The following is a 12,157-nucleotide window of genomic DNA, read 5'->3' as shown; positions in this document are numbered from 1 at the left end:
CCTTCCTCTAGTTAGTTGTCTCTCCTTCCAGAGGGAGCCAGAGAAGGGGTGTAGTTCCTCCCTGCTCTGTCTTCCTTGAGCTTCTGTCAGTTCATCTCTACAGCTGTTCTTCACACACTGTGCCCTGGGCTCCAGAGGGTCCAGGGCTATCCGCCCCGGACATCTTCCTTCAAAACAGGAAAGGGCAGAGCTGTGTGAGTGCTTTCCAGCCCAGACACCAGCGCCTTTCTATTTGGGAACCCCTGGCTGGGGGCCATCTCTGGCTGGAGTGGCACAAATGCCTCACTGTCTCCCTGCACCAGGGGGACGTTTTGGGCACATTTTACAGAGGGGGAAACTGAGGCTTGGGCAGGCTGGCTGTCCCAGGGCATAAGGTCAGGAAGCAATGGAGCTGGATTTGAATACAAGTGTGTCCATCTCACAAGTCAGAGCCCCTCCCATCACTACTGTGCCACCCTGGGGTGCTGCTGTGCCCATGCAGGAGGCCGCCTGGGGCCAGAGAGAGACCCTGGACCTGCTGGCTGACCTGGCCCACTGCCCCCACCACCAGCCTGCCAATGTTTCTGTCCACAGAATTACTACCCCATGGTGCAATCGGCCTTCATCCAGAGCAGACGCAGCAGGCTGGTGCTGCTGTCTGAGCAGGCACACGGCGTCTCCAGCCAAGGGAACGGGCAGGTGGAGGTAGGAGGAGGCCCCTCTGGTCACTCTTGGGGACCCCAGGGCCCAGGCAGGCCCGGTCAGACAGTTGTCCCCTGCAGGTCATGCTCCACCGGCGGCTGGTGAACAACGATCCAGGAAACATGGTTGTTGACCTCACACTGAACGACACCTCAGTCGTCCAGCCAGTGCTCTGGCTCCTACTGGGATCCAGGGCCCTCACCAGTGGCCTGCGCCAGAGGAGTTGGCTGGCGCTGCAGCACCGGCCCGTCGTGATGCTCAGAGAGATCAACGGTGAGGTGGGGAGGTCCTTTCAGTTCACCTGCCTTCACTGCCCCCAGGGGAGCCCACCTTTCCAGGGATGGGGCTGAGCTCGTATTGATAGCTAAGGGTGAATGATGTTGATTTGTGATCTCTGAAGATGAAGATTTAGCTTTGGGATCAGGGCCCAGGCTTGATCACTCAGACCTTTTGTGTGGCAATAGTTATATTACACTGTAAAATGACAGAGAAAGCCTCTGACATGGACATCAGAAGGCGGAGGGGGAGAACCCCACTTGGTAGTCATATCAAGGACTTATATACTTTCACCAGACCCACTCCCACAAGTGACATCTTAAATGAACAAGGTTAGAACCAACAAGAGAGAGGTCTTACCAGACTGACTGCCACAAGGAAGTCTTAAGATAAGATTAGTCAGAAGGTGCTTCTTAAGAAGGAGAAACATGTCCTGGAGCACGATACTTTTTTATTATCTAATCATTAGTACAGAGTTTAAAGAAGAACATACTTTTGAGCAAGATGAGTTTTGTTGTGTAATCATTAGCTCTGGGCTTAAAGAAAGTTAGTCTTAAAGATTGCTGTCATAACACCTCAGAGTTTAAGTAAAAACATCTTTTGGGTCTAAGACAAAGAAATGTAGAAGAAAAAATGTTTGTCCATTTCTTCTCCTCAAGGACCCTGGGCTGCTTATCAATCCATCTAAGGATTAACTCTCTCAGTACCTGCCAGGATCTGGGCTACTTTGGGGTAGGAAGGGACCAGAGTACTCACATCCAGGCCCCTCATTTTAAATGTGGGCAACTTGAGGTGCACAGAGGTTCAGTGACTCATTCAAGGTCATACAGCTAGTAGGTTCACAGCGGGGACTTACTGCAATCCCCTCCTCACCTCTTTCTCCTCAATCTCCTCTATTTCCTTCTCTGAGGACACATTCTACTTCTTCCTATGATATATGTCACCATTCAGGTCTGGTTGCTCAGCATTTAAAAGGCTGGCTTTATCTGAATTAAGTGCATTGTCACCAAGTGAGGGTGACTCTACTCTGTCCTGATCTGCAAGTTTTACGAGTTGCCTCTCCTGAGACTTCTATAAATTTCCTTCACTACAGTTGGGTATCATAGCTAAATAGTTGGACATGAAGTACTTTAAACAGTGAGTGCGTTTGAAAGTATTTGAAGATGCTACTATTGAGAATCTTTTAAATTTTATAGACAGAAACACAGTGTGTATTTGTCCATTATAGGCATATATGCATTTCCTTTTTTTTTTTTGAGCACTGACGATATTGCCTTGTTTACAGATTGAAGGTTTGCTGCACCTTGCATGCAGCATGTCCATCTGCACTGCTCTTTCAACAGCATTTGCTCAGTTCACATCAGTGAACATCAGTGCATCACGTTTTGCTATTTCTCACAGTATGCAAATATTTTTCATTATTACTATAATTACTATAGGATTAGTGATCTTTGTGATTGTTTTTGCAGAAAGATTGCTAATCACTGAAGTCTCACCTGAGGTAACTTTTTTAACAAGAAAGCTTTTAAAATCTAATGTATATATAAACTTTTTCTTAGACATAATGCTATTGCACACAATAGATTATACTAAAGTATAAACATAAATTTTATATGCACTATGAATCCAAGACACTTGTGTCTGGCTTTATTACAATATTTGACTTATTTCAGTGGATGGAGTCAAACTCACATTAATTCCAAATTTTGCCTGTAATCCTTAACCTGTTTTCTATTTCTCATCACTTGCAGAAGTTTTGATGAGGGTGTGATTTTAGGTTTTCCCTGTTTGAGATTTAGGCTAGACCTTCACAAGGCATTAGCAAGAAGGTGGGTGGTAGCTGACTCATTCACTGAGCATTTGTTGAGTGCCTGACATATGCTGCAGACTGTTACTGCATTTGACCCAGCTCTTGTCCTGAAGGATTTCTCAGGGGCTCTACTGGGGAACAAGTCATGGGATCCAGCTTCAGGGTGAAGAGGAATTAGACGTCACAAGAGACCTGATGTCTGTCTGTTTGGTGGAGTTTGCAACCCCAGACCAGGTGGTGTACAGTGATCAACTTCAAGAGATAACAGCTGACGTTCTCTTGTTTGGCAGTAAAGAAACTGAAGGCGCAGGTAGTTGGGCTGGGTGTGGGGAAGCAAGCGGAATGGAAGGATGAGCTGGACAAGAGGCTGGGGCAGGAGGGAGACAGGGTAGCTCTGAGCCTCTTGGGAGAAGGTGGTCATGTCCGTCTCTTTTGGGACTGTCAGGAACTGCCTGCCCAGCCACGCCTATGTCCAGGGGCAGACTCTGAGGAGAGGGATGGGTTTGGGCGGCTGGGCTGGGGCTGCTCCTGTGTCAGTCAGTGGTTCCTTCCTGGCAGCAGAGAGGATGTTGCCATGGTGAAAAGGCTCCATGACTGTGGTCAGCTCCATCCACGGTCCTGTCCATGGCTGTGGCCAGCTCCATCCCAGGTTGGGGCACTGGGCTCTTCCACCTGCAAAGAGAAAAACCAAAGGTACTGAGATGGAGCCAGAGGAGCGTTTATTCTGGGGCAGACGCACCCGAGAGAAGGGTAGCGTGTATTGCTTCCTCGGGTGCTGGGCCCTTCATGCGGCTGTCCACCCTCTCTTTCTGTCACCTGAGCTTCTGTCTGCAGACCTTGTTTCTCCTCTTGTCTGGGAGGTGGCTGTGAACAACTCTTGGAACAACTCTGAGACGCCTGCGTCAAGGGCAGAAATCCCAGGAAAGGCTCTGATTGGCCCAGATCGAATCACGTGACCCAAGCCTGGCCAATCACTGAGGCCTGGGAACTGTGAAGAGATGGCGGCTGCAGCTGGAGCCCAGAGTTGAACCGAGCATCTCCTGCAAGGGGAGGGCTGAGTCCCTCTGGGCAGAGGCAGCGATAGACGACAGCACGGGAGCTGGCGTCTGAGACCTTGTTCAAGAGCAGGTCTCTGTGTGAACTTCCTGCAAGTTCTTGAAGAAATGGCGTCTCCTCTCTGCTCCCATCTCCCAGTCTGCAGTTTGAACTGGCTGGACCAGAGATTCAAGGCAGGCTGGGGCGTTTGCACCAACAGGTGCTTCAGGCTGCCGGCCGTGTGGGCCACACGTGGGAGGGAGTGAGATCAGATGAAGTGGGGGACTTAGTGTGGCAAGCTGTGAGTCAGGAGGAGAGTTTGGCCCAAAGCCTCTCCTTGTCCATCTGCCTTTCAGAGATTGTCCCGCGTGGCTCAGGCTCCAGGTGGCAGGAGGCCGTGACGCTGCCCCCAAGCATCCACCTGCAGATCCTCAGCATCCCCGGCTGGAAGTACAGCTCGAACCACACAGAGCATCTGCGGACTCTCCAGAAAGGTGCGGCAGGTGTTCAGGTGTCCAGACTCACTCCTGCCTCCACATGTCAGCCCGGTCCCCCAGCCCATCACTGGACAAGAGGGGCTCTCCTCAGAGTCGTCCAGGCTCTGTGAGGTCTTGCTTCTTCCAGGGTCTTCTCCTGGAGCCACTTACACCGATGTCCCACCTGAATTTTGGGCTCAGGCATGACTTTGATGAGTTTCCGTTCATGCCTTGAAAAATGATTCTAATATCAGACACTGCGGATTGAGCCATGGATGACACAGGAAACATCCCTGGGCTCGAGGGGCCTCTCTCTACAGAGGGAAGCAGGCAGTTCATCAGAGAGCAATGACATTGATCCGAGGAAAGTCCCAGCTGGGCATCACTGAGGGCTTCCTGGTGGAGACAACACCTTCCAGAAACGAATAGGTCCTGTACCCCTTACCTGCCTCTTTAGGCTCTGAGCAGTTCCAGGACAGGGCTGACAGTGCCCCAGCCACTGCTGTGTCCCTAAAGCTGCACTCAGGGCCTAGGGTGTTCCCATATAAGTGTCAGCCCAATTAAGAAGGAGGAACAGAAAGAGGTCAAGGCCAGAAGTTACCTTTGTGCCTGATAAACTGGATCTATGAAAGGCTGGCTCATGCCTGCAGCCACGTGGCTTACTGACCCTGACGTCCAGCATCCCTGCACCACTGCCCACCTGACTCATCTGACGGGGTGGACAGGGTTCCCAGCAGCAGCAGAGTCATTTGGCTCCAACGTATGTGTGTGTATGTGTATGTGTGTGTGTGTAAGAAGCTGTGTGAGGGGAGCACAGGGGATGGCAAGAGGGCCGCCTGCCTCCCCAGAAACAAACAACCCCCTTATCATCATCACCTGCATCACCATTATCATCTCCAGCATCATTTTCCAGTGCCAGAAATCCTTCCCTGATTCTCGAGCTCCAGTCCCTAAACCCATCACTTGAATGGAGACAAGAGACTTCACAGACCTCTTATGCTGCAGTAACAAGGAGCCCACACGCTCTCTGCCTCACACAGCACAGTTCATTTCGACCCCTTGCTCTGTGGGACCAGCAGGGTGGCCCTTCTCATTTGTTCTCCAATGACCAGAGATGGAGGCTCTAGTACGACACGTTTCCTAGGTCTCGGTGGCAATGACCTGACACATGACCTTTGCAATGGTGACTCATCTTCAGGGTTACAAGGCCACACTCCCCTTCACAGGGGCCAGGGCAGAGAGAATCTTCCAGAGAACAGGAGGCTGGAGGGACAGGCCCAATGAGGACCTTACCAGTGAATAAGAATGAAGACTTTCCACACTTCAGCACCGGCCTCAGTGCGGGCGGTGGGAGGCAGTAGCTTTGGTTGCACCTGGGTTGGAGTCCTCCCCCCTCCTTTATGCACACCAGCTGTGTGTCTGGGCAAGTACCGGCCCCTCTCTGAGCCTTGTTTGGTCATCTGCAAAGTGGGGCTGTGTTAGCTGCCTCTGAGGGAGGGTGAAGATGTGAAAGGGAGGTAAGAGAGTAAAGTGCCAGGCCGAGACTGTGTCCTCATGCCACCTTCCTTCTGTCCCCAAGACCGAAAGCACGAGGCCAAGGCAGACCTCCGCCGTGTCCTGCTGCGGCTCCAGCACCTGTATGAGGTGGACCAGGACCCGGTGTTGTCTCGGCCTGTGACGGTGAACCTGCGGGTAACCTGCCCCTCTCGTGTCCCGCTCCGACATCTCTGAGTCAGGCTCCCAGGAGGAGGCACCCTTGGGAGACAAACCCTGGTGTTTGGGTGTTTGCTGAGGTGGCCCCACCTGCCTGCCACCTGCTGGGAGTGCTGATCCAGCTCGGCACTTGGGAGCAGCTCCTTCCGGCCTCGGTTCCTCATCTGTAAAATGGGACTGCCCCTCCTCCCATGGGACTTCCACTACAGTGAACGTGGGGGATGCTGGGCCCGGGCCCCAGTGTGGCTGGCCTTCTTCGTTGGGTTCTCTGCTCAGATCTGGGGTCCGGGTGCTCACCCCGCCCTGTGCTCTGTCCTGCAGTCTGTGCTGGGGGGACTGGGCTCCGTGGTGTCCGTGGAGGAGCGCTCACTCACAGGGACCTGGGACGTGAATGAGATGCGTCGCTGGACCTGGAGCACGTGGGACCCTCACCACCACAGAGGTCCGGGCTCCCTGGTCCTGATCCGGCCCCAGGTCCCCAGCCTGACCCCCAGCCAGACCCCAGCTCTGCCCCTAAGGCCTGTGTGACCTGGAGCTGGCCGTCCTTCTCTGGGTCTCAGTCTTCCTGAATCGGCCGCAGAAGGTTATAGACTCTGGGTTTCAGGTCAGTCTCCACGTGCCAGAGCCACAGATAGGTTGTGTGTGTGCGTGCATGCACTTGTGTGTCCAAGACTACAACCCTCTGCGGCCTTGAGTGACCCCAGACTTTAGGTGCAGCCCCAGGTGTTGTGACGGCTGCCCCGCTCTGCGTTGTGCTGCACGCACATACTGCTTCTTGCCTGGAAACATTTGCCTCTGCCGTTCCTTCTGCCTGGAAAGCCCTTGTCCCTTTATCTGGCCCAGGGCTGAGTCAGTAGCCTCCCTTGCTCTCCCCTCTCCCTCACTTTGCTCTGTCCCATTTATCTCCTTTTCTGTCTACTGCACACAGCATAGTCTGGCTGCATAGGTAGGCACGTAGTCAATGTATGATAGACAGATGGATAAAGGGATGGTTTGATAGAAAAAAGATGGAGGGAAGGAAAAAAAGTGGATGGATGATGGACAGGACAATGGTTGAGTGATGGATGGATGGAAAGAGGAAGGAAGGAAGGAAAGGGAATGAGTGAAGGGTGCATGAAAGGGAGGAAATGGACGGCAGATGGACGGTTGTGTAGATGGAGGTTGAACAGGTGGACAGGAGGATGCAGGATGGAGGGCAGCAGGAAAGGGCGGGGAGGGTGTGTGGAGGGTGACTGGGTGTCTGCAGGGAGGGGTGGAGAGAGGGAGGGATGGAGAGAGGGAGGGGTGGAGAGAGGGAGGGGTGGAGAGAGGGATGGGTGGAGAGAGGGAGGGATGGAGAGAGGGATGGGTGCAGGAGCAAGTTTCATCCCAGGAGGAAGCCTACACCCAGGCTGTGTCTAAGGACAGCCCACTGAGATCAAGGGCAGGGCCCCTCCTGGCCTCCGTGAGACAGCTCTTATGAACATACCCAGGTCCACAACCCATGGAGAAACAAGACCAAGCAGGGCCAGAGCCCCCTGTACCTGGCTTGACTGTGCTCTGCCCCCAGGGGAGGCCAGAAATGAAAAAGGCTCCCCGGCAGTGCAGTCCTGTCAAGAGGGGTCAGCTGAGGGTTGTAACCACAGACCACAGATGCAGCAGGAGCCGTGTTGTCAAGGGGATGCGGAAGGAGGGGACCTGAGGAAGCAGGTGGTCCAGGGGCCGTGCTGGACAGACCCTCTCTGCTCCCAGGCAACTCCAGTCAGCCCTCGCCACCACCAGGAGGCCCCGAGGTCACCATCTACCCGAAGGAGATCCGGACGTTCTTCATTCACTTTCAAGAGCACTGAGCCCTTGGCAAATTCTTGGACCGAAAACACAGGAAAGAAGCCTAGAGGGATGACTGGGACGCTGCCAATCTGGTGGGCTAAGGGCAGGAAATGGATGGATGGGGGGTGTCCTGACTTCTTAAATAAAATTGCATTAAGGACCTATGTCTTCCCCTGCCCACTGGAGCCAGCCCTCTCTCTCCTCTCCTGTTACGGATGGTAACTTCACACACGCTCACACTCCTGCTTCACTTGCAAAAGTCGAAGCCAGGAAGTTCTCCCAAAGACCGAAGGAACAATCCCCAGGGATAGCAAAATGCATCTGCCTGCCTCCTGCCAGATCTCAGCAAGTCCACCAGTGTTAACACTGGCCCTGCTGTGACCTGGGCACCGTCATGGAAACATCCCAGGGTGGAGACGCCCCTGCTGTGGAGGGATATGCCTAAGATATATGGGAGGGAGCTACAGCACTGGCCTACTGACCCGGATGTGTGATGCCAGGCTCTGCGTCCCATCTCATACTCTTGCCCTGGCGCTTGGCCACACCTGCCCTACAGGAAGTTCCTACAGCTCAGGCCACAAAGATGGAAGGAAATCATGTAGCAAGTGAAACACGGAAAACCCAGTGTAAGGATTATTAATATTAAGGATCCCACTGGCCTCATAATTTCAGGACCAAGAACAGCAGCTGCCTCAGGACTCTGTGCCTCTGGTGACCATTATGAGACAGAGCAGGACACGGAGGGGCTCTGGAGCTGGTGGGTACCCTCAAAAGGGTTGGCACAAGAAGGGGAGAAGAGATGGCAGGAGCAGATGACCATATGCAAGCGTGTCATGCCATGCAGCTGTGGCCTCTGTGCCCAGGTTCTGCCCTGGGGTTGCCTGCCTTAGTATAAAGCGCATTTTATGCAAGACAAACTGAATGGGAGTGGGTAGAGAGGAAGGTTCTCAAACTGTGGATGTTTGACTCTGCCCTGAAAAACTTTTCTTTCTCTCCAGCCCCAAATGCCCTCGGTTCGGGGGAGAGCTGTCTGAACTCCCCTGCTCCCCAGGGATGCCCTGTAGAGCTGGACAAAGCCCTGGAAGCCAGTTCCAAGGAGGAAAATAGAGCTGCTCCCCGTGTGATCTTGACAGATGAGTGGAGGACTGACCTTCTGATTCCAGCAGCCTCACCCAGTGCAGAACAATAACCTCCCCTCTGGACACTAATGACCCCTAGAGTGCAGGAGTGTGGATGGACTTGAAAACCCTGCCTACCTATCTCCCAGCCCCAGAGTGAGATTAGAGGAGAGATGGCCAGGGAGAGGGAACAGGTGGAGTTATAAAGAGAGGAAGCCAAAGCAGAGAGAGAGAAAGAGCCTACAAGACCCAGCCTTGCCCTGGCTCTCCTACCACACCCTGGCCCAGGACCAGCCATCTCCCCAGCACCCTGTGCTCTCCACCCCTCCAGGAGGAAGCCCTCGAGGGTCCTCCAAGCATGTCCAAACCACCAGAGCAGATTCTCCTGTGGTCAGAGCCACCGCGGCCAAGTCCTGTCTCCCCACAAGGACATCCTGGGGGCAGCACAACTCCTGTCCCCTCACCTCCAGCACAGAGCCTGGCACAGAGTCAGGGTTCAGTGGCTATTAACTGATGAAAACTTGAGAATGGGGTGCAGGCAGCCTTGCAGCCTGGGGTGGGGTGGACCTGCTGTGTATGAGGAGAGTTACCTCTGTGGTCAGGCACTGGTGGGGCACTTACATCTCCAGCAGCTTAGTATCCAAACCACCCTATGGACAGACCTACGAGTGCCCACTGGGCAGGGCAGGAGCCCGGGGCTCTGAGTCAGGCTGTCAGGAGGTGTGCACTGCCCTGCTCCAGGAGTGAGGGGCTCGTCACACAGCAGGTGGAGGCACAGTTGGGAGGAGCTGCTGAGCTGAGCTTGATATGCTGTGCTGTGGGTATCACCCATGTCGTCCATGGTAGAAGGGGGCAGCCATGTCCACGGCAGTTACATCCCTGAGTTCTTTCCCTCAAAAGATCAAGAGGTCCTGCTTTGTTCCTGGAGCTGATCCTGCAAAGGACATAAGGGACCCATGTGGACCAAACACACAGGTTAATAGAGAAAAATATTCTTCAGTAAATGCTATGGAGGCGGGATGGGAGGCCCACAGAAAATCTCTCAGAGATGAGGCGACATAAAGGGGGAATGGCACCTGCCAGACAGGAAGCGGGGGAAGATGCTTCCCAGCAGAGGGAGCAGCGCCTCAAAGGGCCTGACCCGGGAAAGGGCTCAACCTGCAGGCAGGCCCTGAGCCTGCAGCTGTGGTGCTGGGAGGACGGGGCTCCTTCCAGGCCAGGAGCACAGAGGCCAGGACTCAGCAGAGGAAAAGGGTCGTGAGGATGGGGGGCAGTGGAGCTTCCAGCAGCTTCAGGGCGGACTGAGCAGAAGAGTGGGTGGGAGGTGAGGCCAGAAAGGCAGGGGGAGACATGTGCTGGAGGGCCTAGGTGCAGGCTTCGGGTCAGGCTCCCAGAGGGCAGACAGGGCAGCCATGGAAGGCTGGAAGCTAGAGGATGCCGGGGCCCTGCTGCTGTTGGGTGGATCTTGGCACCGGGTGTAGCCCAGGCAGTCTGCCCATCAGGGCATCCTGAGCCCCCAGGCTGATCACACGCCCTAGAGGACAGACAGCGCTATGTCATAAAGACCACACGGAAGTGGTACTGGTGGGTCCATCTTACAAACTCCCACGCAGCACAGAGGAGGGTCGGGCCGTTCTTTCTCTGGAACACCCAGCACGAGTCATGCTTCACGCTCTCAGGATTCACTCTGGCCCAGATCAGGAAGAGGTCACAGGCCGCACACCCATGTGTGACACTGGGAACAAGCTGGCACTGCTGTGGGGTCCTGCCAGGACCATGTGTTCTCATGGTGCCCGGGCTCAGTGTGCAGTTCCTGGTGCATCTCGTTGGAGCTGAACACATGTGCACCTGCCCTTTCGCTTGACAACACTTTGCTGCCAGGAACCAAGGTCATGTGTCCCAGAACCTCAAGTAGCCTCCACTGGACCACTCAGCATGACAGAGCCTGATCCAGAAAGAACCGCCCCTGTGCCGTAGCCTGTCCCTGCAAGGAACCGATACCTCCTCTTGAAGTGTCTTAGTCACTCTGTCGTGTCTGACTCTTTGTGATCCAAAGGAGTGTAGCCCACCAGGCTCCCCTGTCCATGGATTTCTCCAGACAAGAATACTGGAGTGAGTAGCCATTCCCTTCTCAAGGGGATCTTCCCTATCCAGGGACTGAACCACGGTCTCCTGTGTTGCAGGCGGATTCTTTACCATCTCAGCCACCTACTGGTAAAGAACCTGCCTGTCAATGCCGGGGATACAAGCAATTCAAGCTTGATCCCTGGGTTGGATAGATACCCTGGAATAGGGCATGGCAACACACTCCAATATTCTTGCCTGGAGAATCCCATGGACAGAGGTCCTGGAGTCCATAGGGTCCCCAAGAATTGGACCTGACTAAAGAGATTTAGCAAGCACCCAGTGAAGCACAGCGAGCCCTGAGGTTCTTACAGAAGCTGCCCTAAGCCCTAACTCTCCAGGAGCCTTCTGGTCTCCAGATCTGTGAGATAATACATGTCTACTGTTTAAGACCCTCAACGGGAGGAAAGTGCAGGTCAAATCAGGTCAGGTGGGTGCCAGGGAGGGGATGGGAGAGAGAGGATGGAGACCTGCTTGGAGACCGTGTTCTCCACATGTATTTGCTGGGGGAGAGGACACGGTGGCCAGAAGGGACAGTGAGTCTCAGGTCTGGCAGTGGTATTAAGAGCCACTCAGGCATTTGCATATCAGACAGAAGAGCCCACTCCCTTGCTCCTGAGCGAGGGGTACAGAGACCCCCAGGCAACACTCTGGACCCTGCAGGTGCACCTCCGTGCCAGCTGTCCTCCAGTAAGGAAATCCTGTGGTTGTCATCTCATGTGCATTCCCTCATGGGGCCCCAGCTCCTGTAAGGGCGTCCCATTTTACAGATGGGCTGCTGAGACCCAGAGAGCTTAGGTTTCCTGCCAAGGTCACTATCCCTGATCCAGATGTAATTTTGAGTTTCAGGCCTTTTTGCCCCTCCACTAGCTGTGCAACCTTGGGTTCAGTTCAGTTCAGTCGCTCAGTCATGTCCGACTCTTTGGAACCCCATGAATTGCAGCACGCCAGGCCTCCCTGTCCATCACCAGTTCCCAAAGTTCACCCAAACTCATGTCCATTGAGTAGGTGATGCCATTCAACCATCTCATCCTCTGTCTTTCCCTTCTCCTCCTGCCCCTCATCCTTCCCAGCATCAGAGTCTTTTCCAATGAGTCAACTCTTTGCATGAGGTG

At 54.1% G+C, this 12,157-nt stretch overlaps 1 protein-coding gene across 1 annotated transcript in view; it reads left to right on the top strand.

Moving 5' to 3' along the window:
• The window catches only part of LOC128049708 (epididymis-specific alpha-mannosidase-like), a 43,168-nt gene extending 35,348 nt beyond the window's left edge, over nucleotides 1–7,820 (top strand). The window contains 6 exon segments of the mRNA XM_052642018.1: nucleotides 574–684; nucleotides 762–954; nucleotides 4,159–4,296; nucleotides 5,858–5,970; nucleotides 6,313–6,433; nucleotides 7,723–7,820. Of these exon segments, the coding sequence (XP_052497978.1) occupies nucleotides 574–684; nucleotides 762–954; nucleotides 4,159–4,296; nucleotides 5,858–5,970; nucleotides 6,313–6,433; nucleotides 7,723–7,820 (774 nt within the window).
• Nucleotides 7,821–12,157: the final 4,337 nt, after the last annotated feature.

This window comes from Budorcas taxicolor, chromosome 6, assembly GCF_023091745.1.
Source record: "Budorcas taxicolor isolate Tak-1 chromosome 6, Takin1.1, whole genome shotgun sequence".
NCBI lineage: Eukaryota > Metazoa > Chordata > Mammalia > Artiodactyla > Bovidae > Budorcas > Budorcas taxicolor.
This window is presented reverse-complemented; position numbering and strand designations above follow the sequence as displayed.